The 21,744-nt window shown below is 38.9% G+C and overlaps 1 protein-coding gene across 1 annotated transcript in view; it reads right to left on the minus strand.

Moving 5' to 3' along the window:
- The window catches only part of GALNTL6 (polypeptide N-acetylgalactosaminyltransferase like 6), a 1,308,188-nt gene extending 1,287,611 nt beyond the window's left edge, over positions 1-20,577 (minus strand). Inside the window, exon 1 of the mRNA XM_075555794.1 lies at positions 20,440-20,577. Within this exon, the coding sequence (XP_075411909.1) occupies positions 20,440-20,577 (138 nt within the window). The remainder of the gene's footprint in view (positions 1-20,439) is intronic.
- Positions 20,578-21,744: the final 1,167 nt, after the last annotated feature.

The following is a 21,744-nucleotide window of genomic DNA, read 5'->3' on the forward strand; positions in this document are numbered from 1 at the left end:
GTGGCGATGTCTGGAGGGTGGAGGGAATGTGGAGTAGAAAGGGGGAACTGATTATAAGAATCTACGTATAGCCTCCTCCCTGGGGGAGGGACAGAAGAGAAGAGGGCCGGGGGAGACGTCGGACAGTGTAACGTATGACAAAATAATAATAATTTATGAATTATAAAGGGTTCACAGGGAGGGGGGTGGGGAGGAAGGGAAAATGAGCAGCTGATATTAAGGGCTCAAGTAGAAGGCAAATGTTTTGAGAATGATGATGACAACAAATGTACATATGTGCTTGGCACAATGGATGTATGTATGGATTGTGATAAGAATTGTACGAGCCCCAAATAAAATGATTTTTTTTAAAGTAGAGATGATCTTAATCAGTTTTTATGACCACTAAACTTAAAAGCTGATTAGATATTGTTGCTTTTCTAGAAATACATTAACCACAAATATTCATCTCTAACTTGGGAGTTAACCCTTTTTCCTTTTTGTCTTTAATTCTATGACTCATCTGCAGATGTCCATGATAATCATTCTCATTCACAAATTTTGCATGGTTTTGATAGTCATGGTTCAATTTCTTATACCTACCTAAATAAATAGAAACAATTCCAAAAATAAAATGATGTCACTAATTTAAGCAACGTCACTAATTTAAGCAATGATAAATTCTTTAATATTTTCATTCAATGTCTTAACATGTCTATCAACTCTGACAGTGGTCTTAATTCATGCACATATTTATGAAATATGACCAATGCCAGTCTATATGTGTGTGTGAATACACACACATTTTGTATATACCCACACACACATTCTTAATCTTACATGACCTGAAACAAAAGAATAATATGACATAAAATAAATTGATTTGTACGATAATGTAAGTTGATAGAACCATACAATTTAAAAGTACCTAGGGATAATATATTTAAAATGAGAAGACAGAAAACCAGTACAAAGCATGTATGTTAACATTCAAAGTTACTAAAATCTGTAGCAAACATTTCATCTGCACATATGAAAAATATTTTAAGCTCTACCTGGTATAAAATATTGGAAAAAAGAAGGGTTGCTGTTCTTTAAAGGCAATCTGTACATTTGATTAGGCAAAATAAAAATTAAACCCTCTTTCATGTGAACATAACATATAAAATTAGTATCTACATATATGTTTTTTTCTTTTTTTTTAACATTTTATTAGGGGCTCATACAACTCTTATCACACTCCATGCATATACATACATCAATTGTATAAAGCACATCCGTACATTCTTTGCCCTAATCACTCTCAAAGCATTTGCTCTCCACTTAAGCCCTCTGCATCAGGTCCTCTTTTTTTCCCCCTCCCTCCCCACTTCCCCCTCCCTCTGGAGCCCTTGATAATCCACAGATTGTTATTTTGTCATATCTTTCCCTATCCGGAGTCTCCCTTCCACCCCTTCTCTGCCATCCATCTCCCAGGGAGGAGGTCACATGTGGATCCTTTTAATCAGTTCCCCATTTCCAACCCACTCACCATCCACTCTCCTAGCCTCGCCCCTCACACCCCTGGTCCTGAAGGTATTATCCACCCTATGTTTAGATAATATAAATCTATATATTTAAAAATATATGTAAAATATGTAATATATGTAATATATATGTAAAATATATGTAAAAGATCAAACTGATCATTCAGAGTACATAATATAATAAGAATGTTCGCAAAGGCAAATGCATCTCAAATAAATAAAAATATAAAACTGGATATTTAGAAAAAATATGAAAAAATTTAAACCATTGTAAATAGGAAACGTATTGCTTTAAATTTTAAGTCAAACAAGTTGCTTAAAAAATGTGTAGTCAATTTCTCATCATAATTTAACATCCATGGATATGTGTTTGCTAGGTAATACACCTGGAAACTTGTGTCAAATATTATGACACAAATCAATGTGCAATAGTATAAATCATTTTGCCCAATTATAGGATATTTTAAATAACATTTCTCTGAAGATATGCACTGAACTGGATAAAGATCCAATTTAAACACCTCTCTAGAATGTTTCTGCACATATTTTAGAAAACTGCATTTTCACACTTATTGAGAGAGATACAAATGCAACTGAAATGAAAGAAGGTGGAAGTGAGGTAACTAATGATTGAGATGTCAGATTGAAAAGTATAGCAGTCCAAAGCTGACCACATACAAGCCAAAAAGAGCAAATGCAATTGAAGTACTTGAAGTAAGTTAGCATTATGAAGAATGTTGTGGAATTATATCTTCAAACACCATACTATTTAATCATGAGAACAGTGTACATGTTCCCTAAAGACACCACATTTAAAATCTCTACCTGAAAATCTGCTTTTCTGTTCTAGTTCTTATACATTTTTCCTCATATATTAAATAGGTTTACCCTTATATTTCTTCTTTTATCTCTCTGCTTCGATGTCCCTGTTATGCAAATGCTAATTAAAATGAACACAGGTAAATTAAGGCAGTCAATTTCTTTTTTGTAATTTTTTTATTAAGGTAGTCAATTTCTTAAAAGAGAGAGTTTTCCCCCATGAGAATCTGTCCTAGAGAATTAAGTTAATGGGACTCTTAAAGTCTACAGCATTCAAATTATGACAACCCCCTGGAAATATATCAATCTATACCTTCAGTGAAGCACGCTTTTTGCTGGGTCCTTATAGGTAGATTCATGAAATTTACATGTGTTTTTGTAGCTCACTAATGTTACAGCAAAAAGCAAGGCTTTCTTTAAGTGCCCTTGACGCTGTCTTAGTCGTGTAAGGTTGCCATAAAAAAATAGCACAAAATTAATGAAAAGAAATGTATCCTTCTAGTTCTGAAACGTGCAGAAGACCGGGCAGAGATCTGAATTCAGCCTTGTCTCTCTCCGTTCTGGCTGCTCAAGGCCTGCCACCACGAAAAGATGCGCCCACAGGTGGGATTCCCTTTCTGTCTTCTCTTTTTCACACGGACCACTTAAAAGAGATTAGGGTTCACCAGTCATATCTGCAAAGTAAACCTCTATCTCCCCAAACAAGGTTCCATTCTGAAGGGCAGAGGTTATAATTTTGAGATATTATTTTGGAGACGCAATTTAATCCGTCATAGTATTGTTTTTAGGTGTGGGGGTGCCCGTTGCAACTCACAGCACCCCCGGTGTGGAGCCGTCTCTGCAGTTCTTCCAATGCTCAACCCTTTGCTGTCGCCTCTGCGTTGGTTCTTCACCTTGAAGGACTTTTCCCTTCTCTGCCATCCCTTTATTCCCCAACCCCCTGATAACCTGTCTAAGCACCTACTACAAAGTCCTGCCATTCATGTTTCTAGGGAACATTCTGAAAAGGCGGATTGGAGTCCATGGCATATCAAATATTCAGAATTCCCTCAAGGGCAATGGGTTTATTGTTGTCTGGTTTTGATTTCTAATGTTAGGCACTGACATAAAAAATGTCAACAATTCCTAACTATATCGTTTCCTAGGGCTGCCTTAACAAATCACCCTGATCTGGAATTTTTTTAAGTATTTATAGTTTCATGGTTCTGAAGGTCAGAGTCTAAAAGGTGCCAAAACATTCATCTCCTCTAGACTCTAACAGAATTCGTCCTCCTTACCTCTTCCCACCTTGGGTGGAGTTGGGAATTCCCTGGGATGCTGTACCACTTAAATCTCAACTGCTCTCTCCACGAAGTCTCTTCTACCCCCTTCTTTGTCTTCTATTCTACTTGGCAAATCTCCCTGGGTGTCTCTTGTAAGAATATTTTCCATTGTTTGTAGGATCCCATAGAATAATAGGTATAATCATCAATTATACCTGCAAAGGTCCTGCTTTGACTCCAAACAAGGTCACTCACATTCCTATGTACCTGGGATAAGGATGAAGACTAATGTTCTCAACATGTGGGTCATGACCCCTTTGGGGGGTCGAATGACCCTTTCACAGGAGTCACCTAATACATTCAGCATATCAGATATTTACACTATGATTCATAACATTAGCAAAATTACAGTATGAGGAGCTGATGCCAGGGGCTTAAGTGGAGAGCAAATGTTTTGAGAATGATGAGGGCAATGAATGTACACATGTACTTTATATAATTGATGTATGCATGGATTGTGATAAGAGTTGTATGAGCCTATAATAAAATTGTGTAAGATAATGAATAAATAAATAAATAAATTTATGGTTGGGGTCACCACAACATGAGGAACTATATTAAAGGGTCACAGCATTAGGAAGGTTGAGAACCACCGACTTAAATAATTGGCCAAATATCGACTGGTAAATAGCACTATAGGAATCGAAAAGGGAGCTATTTTAATAGTTAATAAATATATTTAGCCCAAGCAAGCATGGTAGGGCAAGGAATCTTTCTCAGCTATAGCTTAAAGAGAAATAGAATGTATTTACATAGTTAAGGTTTAAGATAGAACATATGCAAAGGAAAAATATGAACAAATAACTTAATAGCTACTGGAAAATGAATGGAATTTAAAGTGGCTGGAGCCCAGAAAGTCTTAACAGTGAAGGGGGAAGTGCAGAGTGGAGACCCAAGGCCCAAGTGTCGGCCAATGGAGATCCCCTCATAGAGGGGTTTAGGAGAGGAGATGGGTTAATTAGGGTGTGAGGTAGTATCGATGAAGAACACAGCTTTCCCCCAGATCCTGGATGCTTCCTCCCCCCAACTACCATGATCCGAATTCTACCTTGCAGGGCTGGATAGGACAGAGGCTGTACACTGGTATATATGAGGGTTGGAGGTACAGGGAATCCAGGGTGGATGATACCTTCAGGACCAAGGGTGTGAGGGACGATGCTGAGAGAGTGGAGGGTGAGTGGGTTGAAAAGGGGGAACTGATTACAAGGATCCACATGTGACCTCTTCCCTGGGAGAGGGACAGCAGAGAAGGGGGGAAGGGAGACTCCGGATAGGGCAAGATATGACAAAATAACGAGGTATAAATTACCAAGGGCATATGAGGGAGGGGGGAAAGGGGAGGGGGGGGGAAAGAGGACCTGATGCAAGGGGCTTAAGTGGAGAGCAAATGCCTTGAGAATGATTGGGACAGGGAATGTATGGGTGTGCTTTATACAATTGATGTATGTATAGGTATGGATTGTGGTAAGAGTTGTTTGAGTCCCTAATAAAATGTAAAAGAAGAAAAGAGAAAAAAATGATTAGGGCAAAGACTGTACAGATGTGCTTTATACAACTGATGTACGTATATGTATGAACTGTGAAAAGAATTGTATCAGCCCCAATAAATTGTTAAAATAAAAAAAAAGAGTGAGCGATGAGGCATGAGCTCACATCACAGTGAGTTTGGTTAAGGTGTATTAAAGAAGCTGAGCTTTAAAGGTGTGGGAGCCCAATGAACAGTTTCAAGAATGGCAGTTGCCTGCTTAGTTCAGCAATGTGATCACCAGGACTGGAGGAATGAATTAGAAAGCTAAGAATCCCATACAAAGTTTTGATTTTCTTATAGAAATCCAGTATAGTGTCTATGCTGACCCCAATAATGTAGTGGCTAGGATGATTTAAAGATATATAGAGATTCCTGTAATTATATTCAGCAAAATTATCTGAATGTCTGTGTATGTCCTCATCCCTCCTCCACTGTCACACCTGAAGTTCCCTGAATATAATTTCAAAATGAATGCAGTCTTATATTGACTGAGAATTGCCAAAAGTTCACGTGTCATTCAGAAGACGTTTAGGAGCAAGGGATATTGCTAGTAGCAGATGGATCCTCGCCTAAAGTAAGAAATATCAGAAAGATACATTTACCTCTATTTTATTGATGAAGTAAAATCGAGAATGACCGTGAATAGAATAAGAAGACTCGGTGACGCTGTGGGTAAGCACTGGCCTGCCAACCCCCAGGCTGGTCATGTAAAAGTACAAGCCTCTGCCTTAGGGGTCATTGAGGCAATCTGTTCCTATCCAGACTTACAGTCTCCAAAACGCTAGATAGGATCACTACGAGTCAGAATCTACTCAGCAGCAGTGTTTTACTTTGTTCTTATTAGAGAAGAAAGAGAATTACAGAACACGATAAATGACCACATGGAACCTGAACGTAGATCAAGTTGCCACACAGACAGAACAATGGCATGCTGCCTGGTTCAGAACTGCAGGTGAGTTGCAGCAAGGTTGTCCCTTTGCATTTCATTTATAAAATCTATATACTGAACCAATAATCTGAGAATCTAGACTAGGTGGTGAAGATCAGAGCATTAGGATTATAGATTCTGTAAGAACTTAAGATATGCAACTATTACAATCTTGTTTATGAAAACTAAAGACAACGTGAAGCACTAATTGATGAAAGTTAAATACCTTCATCATATCTCAGCATGAAGAAAATAAAAATTCTTTCAAGTGGGCCAGTTAACAACATTGTGATAGAGAGAAGACAAATGTATTACTATACTTATATCAACACTGTTCATGGAGGTAATGGTAAATAAACCAATCAATATAAATACATTGGGGAAAGCCATTATACAAAAATATTTACAGTCCTAAAATTCAAAGATGTCACCTTGATTTCTTAAGTGAAACTTACATAAACCTTCGTTTTCTCAATGGCATGCACAATGAAAACAGAAAAATGGGTGTGACTGAAATGCTGGGTTGATGAACAATATCTTATAAGCTATAGACAAATCAATCGTAAAAGAAATACAACTAGAATGTTCCTCAGAAAAGAGGCTGGAACCAGGGTGGGAGGGGGAGAGCAGTACGCCTTCTTTCCTACTTTGGATATACTCATATTATCAGAAAAGACCAATCACAAGAAAGAGACTGGTGGCATGGTAGAGTGTGTGAAACCTTCAATGAAATGGACTAACACAAGAGTCACACAACAGACTCACATACATCAATGATGATGAAAGGGTACAGGGATAAGCATCGTTTCATTCTATTATGCATGTTGTCTAGAGTTAGACTGAATGGCAACTAAGAGCCATAAAGATTTAAGAGTGAAATAGTAGGTAGAACTCTTAGTATTTAGCAATCCATTGGGTTAGGAAGTAAATATAATAAAGGTATCAATTATGATGACTGACTTTTGGATCTACATATTCAGAAAGTTGACGGTATATTTCATTTAAATGAGAAGCACTAACGGATAATAATCACAGCGATGAAGAGGGGAATAATCGATTGAATGCGGGGCATTCTATGTTTAAAATACCGCTTTCTACATTTCTAGTCGCTACCTGGATCAGAGGATCAAGAGGGAGATTTGGGTTTGAGATAATGATTTAAGACTCATCAACTTAAATCATGTAAATGGAAATTTGATGTGGAGATTTCACAACAAGAAGTAATTGTATAGATGCCTGATGAACAGAGCATGTGAATAAAGGGGAGCTCAAAAAGGCCGGGAAACCTGGTAAATATATTCCTGCGTGTGTACTGGGCCGGTGGGGTGGGGAGTGGGGTGGGTGGGTGAGGGCACTTGGCAGTGAGAATGAAGGCATTCGAGTAGTAGTTTGCTCAGTGAAGAATAAACAATCAGAGTCACTCTGTACTTTCTAATGTTTTCTAATTGGTTTTCCACCATTATTCTTCCAACCTCCCTATGTACAGTCTCAATGAGTTGGAATCAACCCAAGAGCAGTGGCTTGGGTTTGGCCTTCCCTCAAACCATCTCTTTTTGTCACACGAGGAAGACTGCATCACGTAGGAGTGTGCAGTGCTGTGAACGTCTGTCAATTGACACTTTGAATAAGATGGACCCTTGGGTTTAATTAGAGTTGTTGTTCATGACCTTGGCAAGAGCGGTTAGTGTTAGAGGAAGAAGGACGTGCATTCAGTCTCTAACACTGAGACATGAAAAGCTGGAAACTGGTGCATCACATACCCGTGCTTAAAAAAAAAGCAAAGTGAGAGAAGACGGGGGGGGGGGGGCTGCTTCTGAGGGGTGGTCTGCTTTGCTTTCTTTTGCACCTCTCTTTGGCACAGCAATGGGGAAACTGGAGCGAGTTTAAATAATCGTGTAACCGATAGGGGAAGGAGGCAAAGGCTGAGAATAAAAGAGAAAAAAATCAACAGGTGCAAGCCCCTGGTGAAAATTACAACCAGAGCCTGGATGGGTTCCCGATTTATCCTAGATGTAGGGGTGCATCCCAGAGTCATGAAAATAACGGAGAGGAGCAGAAAAAGGCCCATGCAAACGCAGGTGCTATTTCTGATCTTGTGACAGGCTGTCCTGGCTCTCGCAATATAAAGATTCTGACTGCTCAGTGAGGAATGAGGCCATCTGCCGGGCAGGTCAGGAGAGGTGTTATCATGGGGGATTTGGAGGGTTGGGAAAAACAGCTTTGGAAAACAGAAAAGAGAGCTGAATTGGAAAAACAAAACAAAAAACAGTGTTTGTTTACTAGTAGCGTAGATTTCACGGGCTAGTTTGTACTTTTAACTTACAAGAGATGGTTTCCCTGAGTTGACACAACTAAGCAGTATGTACTGTCTAATTACGTCTTTTGGAACAGGTTAAGCCTCCCAGTATTACAAACAACAACACAACCCAGAGCCAGAGTACAAGTCTTGAGCCAAATGTATCACTCACAAACCTTGAAAGAATTGTAAATGCAGTTTGACTCAAAAGACAAAACAAAACCTCATGGCTGATGCCAATGACGCCGGTTTTAAGCTGTGTCTGTATTTTAATGGCCTGTACTGGACAATGCTTAGATTCTGTCCAGAAAGTTCCCAGTGCCAATTCCTCAGGAGCAGACAGCCTATGTCCTCCTCGTGGCCTGTCCCTAGTCTACCGAAGCCTGTTCCCTTTGGGTGACCCTGCTGGCCCTGGAAATAGGGTCACTCTAGTCAGAAGTGATAGGACAGCCCCTACCCACAACAGTGTCGTATGTACATCAGATGCTCAGGAGGCAGATTTGGATGAAAGGCTCTCATTGATTTTTTTCTGAATGAAAATTTCCAAAAAATAAGGTGAGGCAAGAAGACTGAGCAGAAGCAAGGGAGAAGAGGTAATGTGGTTGAGAGCTATGCCTACAACTCTTCCTAGTGTTTCTCGATAATTATCACCTTGATGCTTATATTCAGCACTGCACTTTCCATCTTAGAACTCGAGATCTAGCCTTGCAGTGGGGAAGTTCTTTGAAAAACATCGTTTCCTTTGGCTCATGGAAAGAGTTAAAAGTTTCTAGAGAAGCCAAAAGGGGAACTATCCCATTACTTACTTGTTAATAACACCTGTCCATGGGGCTATCTGGAAGATCACTGCCTTCACTCAGCTAGGGAATGGAAGCATCACTGTTTCCCCTCACTGTCTAGTGTTATATGGCTTTCCAGTATTGTCTTTCCACTGGCTTGTTCCTCATGTTTTCAAGCCCTAACGCGGGGGGTGGGGGGGAATAGGAATCCCTTGGCATGTACTCAACTCTAGTCTCCGGCAACACCGTTCTCCATTGGGTTCCATTTCAACTTCACTGTCAGATGTAACAAGAACAAAGAGTGAGATATACTTGGCTTCTGGTGCATAGGATTTGTTTGAGCTCTTGTTTGAAGATATGTAAGCTTTTAAAATTTACTGTATTGTATTTTTGTTTTAGCTACTCAAACATAAAAAACAGAAAGCTACAGTGCTTTGATACATATTTCAAAATATTTCTATATCGACATATAATTTACTGTCAATGGACCCTTAGAGAAAGGGGACAAACCAACCCTAATCAAACGCACTGCCATTGAGATGATGCCAACTCATAGTGACTCTGTATAGGGTTTCTGAGGCTGTGAATCTTTACAGGGCCAGAGAGCCTTATCTTTCGTCCTCGGAGTGGACGGCAGGTTTGAACCATCACCTTTGTGGTTAGCAGTTCACGGCTGACCAATAGCACCACCGCACAGGCTATAAGAAAGGTATAGAAACGCGCTTTTCCCATTTGGATTTTCTAAAATCCTCACAGGGAGTAAAAACTACCATTTTTAATTGCTTATTGTGTTCCATGAAATTCTCTCGGGATTTTGTGCATATTGATCCGCTTAACCTTACATCAACTTAAACATCTAGGTCCTGCTATTTACTCTTTTCAGAAATGGAAAGTCTGCGGCACAATTGGCCAGAAGTCACACAACTAATGATGAAAAGCATTTGAGGTGGATTCAGGCTGTCAGCTCGGAGTTCTCGCGTCACCCATAGGGCACATCGCCATTCATATTTGAGTTATTCAATCTGCTACTCTAGTCTAAAGCATTTCTAGAATAGCCATATTAGACGATAGATTATAAATATTACTGACACTTTGCTTTTGACCTAATGATTTTGACAAGTTCCTCGTATCTCTTTGTATTTGCAAAATAATATAGTAATGCTACAGGAAACAGATTTGGGATGAACACTCAAACTTTTATTATTGACATTATCTGTCACTACTACTTTTATTATTACATTATTGCTTACTTCATGACCTTGAAAATTTCATACTATCTCTGCATTTGCTAAATAACATAGCAATACTACACAGACACTATGAATCATTAATAATTTTAATCTTAGCAGTATATTGTCTTGAAATATTTGGGAACGGAATATTACTGTCTCCTCATCCTTGTAATGGATGTCACCTTACCCCAATTCACAATCGCTGACTCCTTCTTCTTTCCTTTTGTACTGTGTAGCTCTCTGGGCACATGCTGCATGCATTTTGACACATCGCCTTCTGACTTTTGGAGTAGTTTACCAGAGAGTATCTTGACAGTTCCACTCAGTGTTATGGTCCCCGGTCCTTATTATAAAATTATATTTTACTATAACAAACATTAAATTGCTTATCAAGCATCTCTCTAGCGAGCACATGTATGATATATCGAAGTACTTTGCTTTACATCTTACAAAACATTACATATTTTAAAATGTCTCTTTTCCAAATTAGTATGATAATCGCATAGGAAAAAAAATCTGAGAACTTTTTGTCAGGAGTACATTTAAACTATCAAAAAGAAAAACGTCAAGGCCCTCTACTTAATTTTTCAGGTCATGATACTCTTTCCTTGATTTCACGTAGTCCCTCAGCTTTAGTTCACGTGCTGACCGTCACCTCCCGGGGCGCTCAGGCCAGTCTTCTGGCCTCACTTGCATCCAGCAATGCTGGACTCTGCAAAAGCCCACCTCTGTCCATGGGGGCTTCACCATTACCTTTCCTCATCTTAACACAGAAGCTACTCCAGTTTGATCTTTAGTCTGGCCATGCTTTCCTTTGCTATTTCTTTTACATTTCTATAATTGAGTGTGACTAAAATCAAGAAAGCATTAGAGGCTAATTTCCAAACCTAATTATGTTTTTTATGTCTTCACTGGTCTTAAAAACTGCAGTTGTTGAGACTGCTGATTGATGTTCCTCTCTATGATTCCAGACTGAATGGACTCACATTTTGCCTTTGTGCCTTATTAAGCTGTAAACTGAGCTTTATAGAAGAGCCATCTCAATTCATTTTTTGGAGATTAACTTTATAAATATAGAGAAAACAAAGAGAATGAGCTCACATAAAAATGTTAACATAATTTATACATTCTCTACCTCTCCTAGATCCTAATATAAATGATCTTTTCCCATAAAACAATTAATCTAAAAATATCCTGATATCCTGATAGTCATTGATTGTTTTATAAGACATACAGGATAAATATGTTAGAATTCAGAAGAGGTAGAAAATAGGTCTATTATAAGAAATCCTGGTGGCATGGTGGTTATGTGTTGGGCTGTGTTATGCAAAACCAGCTGTTCAAACTCCCAGCCCTCTGAGAGAGAAAGACTGGCTTTCTACTTCCTTCAAGAGTTATAGTATCAGGGAAAAAACAAACAAACACCCCCGGGGCAGTTCTAAGCTGTCTTATGGGGTCCCCAGGAGTGAGAATTGATTCGAACTCAGTGAGTGAGTGAGTTATATGACTTTGTATGCACCTTAATTAATAGCTCAGCCAATTGCCAGCAAATAGAAAGGGTCTTCAATAAGTTCTTGGAAAATGTGTATGAGCTTCATAATATAAAAAAACTATACATAGGTTTCTAAATGTTTTGCACCAATATAAACTTATACAAACTTTTTTTATAACATGTCTGAATGGGATCTAAATGGAAGCCTTGAGAAGATAGGACACAAGTTTGGAAAGGACAGCATGAATTCTGCTAAAACTGAAGAAGGAACAAATATCAAATTTATTGTGAACCTTGAGTAGGCAAATGGTGAAATCCCTGGTGCCTTACCAAAAAAAAAAATTATAGGGACAATACTCCAAGGAAAATGGCAGTTTACAAATGGACAACTTGTTTTAAGAAGAGACAGATGCTATTAAAGATGAAGCAGCAGAAGATCGTCCACATCCATGTGGAAATAACGAATCTCATTCAAACCCTAACTGAAGAGGACTGAAAATGAACAGAAATAATAACCAACACCTTAAACATCTGAAATAGTTCCGCATAGACAATTGTCACTGAGAATTAAAGTGGAGCACACTATTTGCTCCATGTGTGTCCAAAATGCTGTGCCCAGATCAGCTGCAGATGAAAGCAGAGTGCCCATGGACTTTTTTAAAGAAGTGAGATCAAGATCTGGTAGCACCTCTTTGAAGAAATGCAACAAGAGGTGAAACATGGCTTTACCAGTCTGACCCGGAGGACAAAGAGCAAACGGGCAGGAAGGACCAATCATGGCAAAAATGAACCAGTCCACAAATAAATTCATAGCAATGGTTTTCTGGAATGCCGAACACATCAACGAAAAAGGAGGAGGCCGGATGGATTGACACAGTGGCTGCAACAGGGGTTCAAACTTGTTCATTGTGAAGATGGCGTGGGGCTGAGCAGGGTTTTGTTCTGGGGTACGCAGGGGTCTGTAGGAGTTAGACCTGACTCCACGACGCCTAACAAACGAGATGACATGCTGGAGGAACCACCAACAATCAGATCTGCTTTAGAAAGATCTATTTAGAAGCATCGCCAAAGCTTCTGCAGAAACACCCGCAGGAAAAACTTCACCAAAGACTTTGTTCAACCACTGAGGCTTCTTCACTTGCTCATCAAACAAGGGCAATTGTGTGAGGATTTGATGAGAAATCTTTCAACATCTACCTTACATGTCTAGTCTTAATCCTTCTGTCTCTTTGCTTCCTAATTAAAAAACAAACGAACTAAAAACGATAAAACACTGGAACCCTCCTCCCTGCTGAGTCACAGCCACCCTCTACAACAGGGTAGCACTGGGGCCGCCACTCTATCTCCGGCTGCAATTCGGTAGAGGAATGTAAAGTCTCATCTTGTCCGAACTGCCGGCCCAGTTGTCAGCAGCCCAACGGGGATCCACTATTCCAACAGGGCTCCCAGAAAATCTTCAAAGCAAGCTCACTTTTCTTCCGTTAATAATTTTAAAAAACATGCAATGGCCTTGGTAAATTCAAGGATCCCCGTTCCTTTGGGAGGGGCTAAATGACGGGTATCCTTGCTTACAAAAGTGTGTTGAACTTGATGGAGATTATGTTGCGTAATAAACTTTATGTCTTTTATTTTTATCATTTAGTTCCATTTTCCCCCAAGCTTCCTGAATCTTCCTCATAATTAGTCTTCATCATTTATTTGCTTCTGAAGCATGCTCATTTACATACCCAATGCATTCCTCTTCCGAGCACAAAATAAATGGACAAATTAACAGGGATATTTGGTTTTAATATATATTAAATTTTACAAGTTTAAGCTTATTTAGCACTTTCAGTCGTTCTAAAAATTCAGAAAAGGTTAGCAACTATTGTCAAGTTGCTCTAAATGACTTACTCTGTGTCAACTTACATGTATATAACTTGGCTTAGTTCTCACAGAAGTGGCTTGTCTGGGAAAAACCAAGCTCACTGCCATTGAGTAGATGGTGACTGAAAGGTTGAACGGCCCTGGGAGCTCCTGAGCCTGGCCCCCTTTCCTGAAGTTCAGAGCCGTCTTTCTTCCTCAGAGAGCCCGGTGCTTTCAGACTTGAGCGGACATCACAGATGGTAGCCCAACACGTAATCCCTTCGCTAGCACGGTGCTTTAATTGACTTGTACATACTATAGATTTTGACAAGTGATGAGACCAAGATGTAAACTGTTATTATCTGATTTTCCTCAGCATTATCCCAAACCTCTCTAAATTATAACAAGATGCCGCTCCAGATTCGGCTTAAAGAATTCCTGGCTCATAGATCCCGAACTATATAATGTTCTCCTTCTTCTAAATACTCAACCATCACAAAATACATTCTGTAGTATAGATCTTGTTTCTGTTTGTTTCGTGAATATCAGTTTTCTCTTTTCAATTCACTCCTTAGAAAATGAATAATGGGCACAATGCAGTATACCTACGCACCCACTGTACTGAAGGGAATACAAAACAGGTAGAGTCACTACAGAGAAATATTGACTCTATTTAGAATTTCAATTTCTGAATAATATTCATTGTAAAATTTTGTGTAAATGCAGTCAATTTTGGAATAAGCAAGAATGTGAAAAAGATAGTATTTAATTCTCAACCAGTATTTAAGAACTGTATAAAGTTAGAAAATATATGTGTGTGTATAATATATGTATATATAAAATATATACTTTTTTTTCGTACCCACTTCCTGATGCCACCAGTTGGAGTGACATAGAAGCCAACATCAGCATTCTGACAGAGAATGGCTGTGGAGGACGAGTAGTTAAGCTTTGGATTTTGTTCCTTATTTTCCCCTTTAAATAAAGAGTGTGTGTCTCTCCTACATACATATTATCTGTGTCACCAATCGTGTTTGTGTTTTGTGACTATTCAAGTTTTCAGACTCCTGGTGGTGCTGCCCTATACACACTGGGTGGCTAGCAAGGTAGGTACTGCTCTCATACAGATTGACAGCCGTGGGGATTTTATCTATGATTGTTATGAATCAGAATCAACTCGATGGAAGTGGCTGGGGTTATTCAAGCAGTATAATTACATTTTGAGATAATTTAGGAATCATTAGCTTCATGGTGTGACAGATGGAGGATATAAGGAGAGCGTCTCTATTTTATGATCATTTTTCTTTACCTTTACTCTCATCTTCAAAATCTGGTGCTAATGTGTTCCTTTGATTCTGTAAGTGCACTTGTTACAGGCAAAGAGAAACCGGAAGCGAAAGGATATATGGTCTTGTTGGATGGTTGTCAGGACCGAAAGGATTTAGTACTTACCTCTTCGCAAAGAAGCCAAACAAGTGAGAAATGAGAGTAACCGCAGGATAGACATATATCCAAGTTTGATTTGTCGCTCACAGTGCATATTGTCTTCCCCGCTTTTAAAAAATCTTCTCTTCTAATTTATGAAGTTCTTTATCTGCCTTTTATCTGCATAAAAATGTTCCAAGGAAAGACATGACTGCAAACCTCCCTAAAAATTGCCATGTTTACTGTCAATAAAACTGGTTTTATAAAGTGTTATCCTCTTCTCTACATTACTTAAGTCACCTAATCTCATCATTTTTTCTTTCAGCTTCTCTTGTAGGAAAAATATTATAAGCTGCTAATAGATTCAGCACAGCTTATTCAACTCAGCAATGAGCAGGAAAAGAAATCTCTCTCTCTCTCTCTCTCTCTCTCTCTCTCTCTCTCTCTCTCTCTCTCTCTCTCTCTCTCTCTCTCTCTCTAACTAGATTGTGAAGAGAAGAAAAGACTGTCCTTCTCGCTCTCTCCCACAGGGCAATATGAACTGTTCATAGAAATCTACTAGGTCACAGCAAAACATTAAGACACTTGTTACAGAGGTTTGTGAGTTATGATCCTGTAGCAATTCTGAATGGATTTTCCATAAAATCTAGAAAAGTTCTTTTAAACCCCAATGTAACAGCTGCACCTTAATTAAGATCAGTAGGGTCGAAAGCAACACATCATTCCAAATCCAGAGTGCTAATGAGCATTGGAATGCAGGCAAAGGGGACACCTTCATTTTCTCTTGCTTTTATATCTTCCAGTAGCTGAAGTGCTTTCTGAAAGAAGACTAGGGACATGCTAATGGGTTGACAGCCTTCATGGTATCTGTGACATTTTCACTTCATAAAGAAAATGCAAAATGCCTTATAAAGACTCCTCTTAACCAAAGGGAGAATTTCCTAAATGCATGAGGCTGATTAACATCAGAACACTTGGCTAATGATGCTGAGGAATCTCTTTGACCTTATATTATTTGTTTGTTTGTTTGTTTTTCCTAAGAGAGTAAATCACTCATTTGTTAAGAATGGATCACATTTGCATCTAACTAAAAACAAAACATTACCTCACAATATGTTTCATCTTCAAGAAGTGATCTCATGACTTCAGATATCTGAAATATGGACAGCTGAACTAACCCTGTTTTATCAATAAAAATTCTGGAGTATGGCAAAACCTGTGAATGGCACAGATCCATCTGAGAAGGAAAACTCAGCTGTGTGGTACGAACAGAGAGCGATGGAAAGAGGGTAAGACTGAACCCTGTAAAAGGTGAAAAACTTGCAAGGCCCAGGGGAAAAGGAGAAAAAAAAATGGCAGGCCTGTTTAGTTCCGACTCTCAAAGGTCTTACTGTACAAAGAAATAAGACATTGCCAACATAACGAGTGCCTAGTAGTTGTTGGTTTTGTTGTGTTTCGTTTTTCAATGTGGCAGGAAAAAAACATTCTAAACATAAGTTCCTGACTCTTTCTGAGTAATTCCTAAAATGTCTGATTTAAAAGTGTGAGATGCTGACCCTCATTTTGTTTCACAACTTGCTCTTCATACAAGTGTTCTCAATATCGGGGAATTATTTGGAAAACTCTTATCATTGTCAATTTGCCTGCTAGACTACTTGTAGGAGCTCTATTCCTGCTTCTGGTTAGCTCTTCGGTGGATATGGGAAAGTGGAAGTAGTTTTTTATTTACTTCATACAACTTAAGAAATGATTAGGGAAAAAGTTATAATCATGTTGACCATAAATTTTTTGTTCTAAAACTTTTCCTTCTTCTGTACCTATTTCTAAAGCACAACATAATATTTAAATGTAAAATTGGACTTTAATTTAAACACAGCTAAAACTAGAGAAGAAAATCAATATGCACGCTTATTTTTTTTTAAAAAGTAAAATTAAAAATTACTACAGGGAGCTGCTGGGCCAGGGGGTGGGGGGTGGGAGGAAGAATTACTACAAATACAACAGTCATTATTCTCAATTTCTATATCATACTCATTTCAAACTATTATTTTTAAATAGAATTGTATTTTTCTAAATAGCATAAATGAGCCCTTATACCTTCTCAGAAACAATAAAAATTAATTCAACTGTAAAATATTGTAATAATGTTAACTTTTTAAAGAATAATGCTAAAAAAAGAATAATGTTATGGTATAACTTAAGCTTTTCTTTATCTTATAAAGCTTTAAAATATCACTAGCTTAATATTTATTAAGAGGATTTGATTTCAACTTTGAAAAGCTCAAATTATGGAAAGAAAAAAACGAATAAACTAATGACTTAGAATTGCTTTGTGTCATTAGAACCAGGTTATCAATTCTCTTTATTTTTATGAAATGAAAAGGAAAAAACACTTAGACAAACTTCAGAAAAAATTTCTTCATGTTTTTCTGTCAGAGGAGGGCAGTTGAGTATTATTATTATTATTAATTATGAAGCATTACCATAACTACTACTTTCCATGCGAAACTACAGTAAACTCAAACATTTTCAAATAATATAGTAGACTTAAGAAATGTGTTAAATAATAAACTACCTTATAATGCACAAGTTTCCCAAAAGGTGTCTTGTCTTTAATTCCTTATCAGATTATCTTATATCTTAAACTGCATAATTTTAAACATGAATTATCTTGAGCAGTAGCCAAAGTATTAAACATATTTTTCACTAAATAGTAGAAAAAGGTTTTAAAATGTGCTGTGATAAAATACAAACTAAGACTACTTAGAATTTCCATATTTTCTTCCTGTAAACTCCTTATAATAATTAAATTATTTTAGAGAGTGGATATTTCCTCATCTGTGACAAATATCACATCACACTCAGACCATGCCACAGACAGGATGTAAATCTAGCATCAGATCTGTGATTTTACACTTAACTGCTGTGAAAAATACACAGCCCATTTGGGCACATGATTGGAACTGATTTTGAATAGCATTAGTACTTATAACTGTCAATGCTTCAATCAACACCTTATTTTCACCCTCAGCATTTTACACCTTAAAGAGAAACACAAGGAAAAAAATGACTTTTGAGGAACATTTAACAATGAACCATGAATGTCTTTCAAAACAAATTACTAATTAAACAACCCATTTCCCTATAGTCAAATTATATACTTCATTTGAAAACCTTTGCATTTAGCTGGCTGAAATCATGGACTCTGGACAAATGAAGCAAATATTACATCACAATATGGAGTCTGTTGATTCCTGTAAGTCCCCTGTATTGGGTCACACCTCTCTCTGTGACCAACCCTCATATCCAAAACTTAGATGATGATATCAACATATCCTACGTTTCTTTCCAATTATTTTACAAGTGGAATAAATTCACTTGAAGCTTCACTTTTTGTACTTAGCAATGGAGTCTACCTTTCATCCGCCACCAACTAATATCTACTGCCCCTAGAGTTTAGCTTGAAGAGAGTAAGAGTTTGAAACCCAACATATAGAGAAGAACGTGAACATGCATGACTGACATGCAGTTCCTGGCACTTCACCGGCTTCTCTTCATCACTCAGTCCCACACTGTCACGTAATATTGTCCAACTGGAATATCCCAAGATATTCACTGGAATCACTCAATTTGAGCACACAAGACTGTGTAGAACACCTTTTTCACTGGAAATTCCATGCCTCTCACACACCTGAAATTATTACCCAACGTCACATCTTATTTGCACCGCAGAAGAACCCAAACCGAGGAAACTGTTGAGGAGATTGCAATGACAAGCCAGAGAATTAAATTGCCACATTTTATTTTTTTATGCCATTGGACAAACAAATATCTCATGAAGGGTCAAAATCAATAGAGCCAGGGTAAAAGTTGTCAAGATCTCATTAATAAGCTTCATTAGCGGGTTATGTTAGCTACACCAGCAAATACTTCAGAGAGCATTGTTAATTGAATTAGCAAAACTCAAGGAGAAATAATTTTCCTTTTGTGATTGGATCAACATTGAGTTGAAGTTGTCTACAATGCTGCATTGACTACTAATAGTAATAGAGCCAAGAATTGGGAAAATAAACGATCTATATAAGATTTTTAAAAGTTTCATATCCCAAATGCCCATCTTCGTGTTTTACTAGCATGACAGAATTAAATATACTTCGAACCAAAGTGATAATTATATTATAAAGAATGACAGAATTAAATAATTAAAGGTAGATTTATTAATATTTTCTCTCAGGATTCTAATCTGTCAAAAATCCATAAGCAACTAGTTACCTGTAAACATAATGAAAAATGAAATTACTTCCATATAGTTCATAACTATCTAATTCATGAACAATTTTGTCATTAATATACATTGTGATTGTGTAGAAATGAACTACTTAAACAAATCTATGCATAGAAAGTACACAGTGTAATGGGTGATGACCCTTGAGATTAAGAATATTAATATCTTCAGGTGATACACAGGACTAACTGAAAAGTATATCAATAGCATGAAGAAGACCACATCCTATTGTTAAAATGTTAACCACATAACTATTGTATATATTAATAAGCAAGTAACTCAGCAACATAATATTGAGCTTCATCGACAATTTTGAAGGATATTTTGTATAATTGTTCATTAAGACAGTTTAAACCATTCCAAGTTATTAGTGACACACATATTAATGAATAATAGACTGAATATATATATCATTATATATGTTGTTTCCATTGTGAAAGAAAGCTTTTAGCAACAAACTGTTATCTCCAGATTGTAAAGCTGAACATTCTTCTCAATGCCACCTTTCTAACCTCCACGAGAGACTTAAGTTTTGACTGAGTGAAAATCTGTTGTCAAGCAAACACCGTACAGACAACCAGTCGGATTTTTGAGAATATGTTCCAACATGTAACATTTAATTGAACTAATTCACTGTCATATGCATACAAAAACTAGATTCAAGGTACAAACACAATTCTGTGACAGAACTTACACCGAACTCACTCACATCTCTCCAATCAACAGTTACCTTTTATTTACCTCAAGCCCACAGCAACCTAAGGCAATTGTAAGCGATCACACTCTCCACCTCCTCTTTCATAACTCTACTTAATAGTTCACAAAGTCATTGGAGGCAATCTTAAAACCAGTACTTGCTAAATCCCCAAAGTCTCTACACTCTTGGTTATAAAGTCTCAATGCTATCTCAAGCCTGCTTCCTTTATGTCCCTGGGACTGCGAGTCTTACCAATCCTCCTGTGGTCTTTCTGAGCACCACTTACCTGCTGCTCCCCAGGCTCTGTAGATTTCACCAGGTGCTTGTCCTTGTACAGAGACCAAAGACCAATATTGGGCAGGAATATCAAAGCCACCATGAACAGCAAAGTCATCTGCAGAAACCTCTTCTGTTTCCTCTTCATTGCAAATAACAGAGGAGAAAAGTTAAAGATGGTCCCCTGACTGCTTCTTGTGTTTAGTGCCAAAGTCCTTGTCTCTGCCTTGGAAAGCCCCAGAAACTGAGGAGAAGCTAAAAACTTTGGTGGCTTGCTCAGCACCGATCTGCAGGATTCAGAGGGAGTTGGCCATCTGCAGAACAAACACACAGTTACTTTCCCCCCCAGAAAACTATGACGAAAGCATTATCTATTGGCTTAGAAGTCAATGATCTGACGGAGGAAATCATTAAGCATATCCACCTCCACTCGTACAAAGCAACGGAGTAAATGCGATCATTTCATAGACTAATGATAAGTTATGAAAAAGTCCATCGCATGCAAGATACTTAAAGGACACTGGGCAGTCCCCCAGTCAACCCCCTGAATGTAGGACTACAAGGGAGGAAGTGACTCAGCCCCATCAAGTGTCAGGAGGACAAGTGTCAGCTTTTGACAGGGTACCATCACCTTCCTCCTGTGCCATCCCCGGACATCCTCATGGAATAACCCACCTGGACTCAAGTCCAACTCCCTCCAGAGCCAGCGTGCCTGCGGGCTCCTCCGGGATCCAAAGACAGGCGATCCGGCGCTGAACTCCTCTGTGGACACAGGGCCACCAACTCCAGCGTCCTCGCGCGCCCTGCAGCCAGCGATCCGCCGCCCAGAACCCAGTGGAAGCAGGCGACCAATGTCAGCGGAGTCCAGCCAGCAAGGAGAGGCGATGCCAAGTGACCTCTTCACGCGGTCCCAGGGCTGAGATCCTTCACCAAGTGAGCGCCCTGCCCATCAATCTCTTCCCCTTCCTCGGGTGACGCGCTCACGCTCCACCGTTCATGTTACCATTCTTTTCCGGACCCTGAACGAACCCGCAGCAACGTCGGGAGCACCCAGGGGACCGTTGCAATTCCCCCCTCCAGTCCAGCGGGCAGAAGGTGCCCACCCCGAATCGGCGCCGGGCTGGGAAGGGGTGGAGGGCGCGCTGTGCGTGCTCCTGGGCGCCGGCTCTGCGCGCCCCGCTCCTGCCTGCTGCGCGGAGCCGCGGGCTGCCGTGGGCCACGTGCAGGAGCCCGGCCGAGCCCCCGCGGGAGGGCGGGCCGCCAGGAGGAGGTGGCAAGCCCGCCCGGCCCAGATCGAATAGAAACCCGGCGGACG

Source organism: Tenrec ecaudatus, chromosome 8, assembly GCF_050624435.1.
Source record: "Tenrec ecaudatus isolate mTenEca1 chromosome 8, mTenEca1.hap1, whole genome shotgun sequence".
NCBI classification, from domain to species: Eukaryota; Metazoa; Chordata; class Mammalia; order Afrosoricida; family Tenrecidae; genus Tenrec; species Tenrec ecaudatus.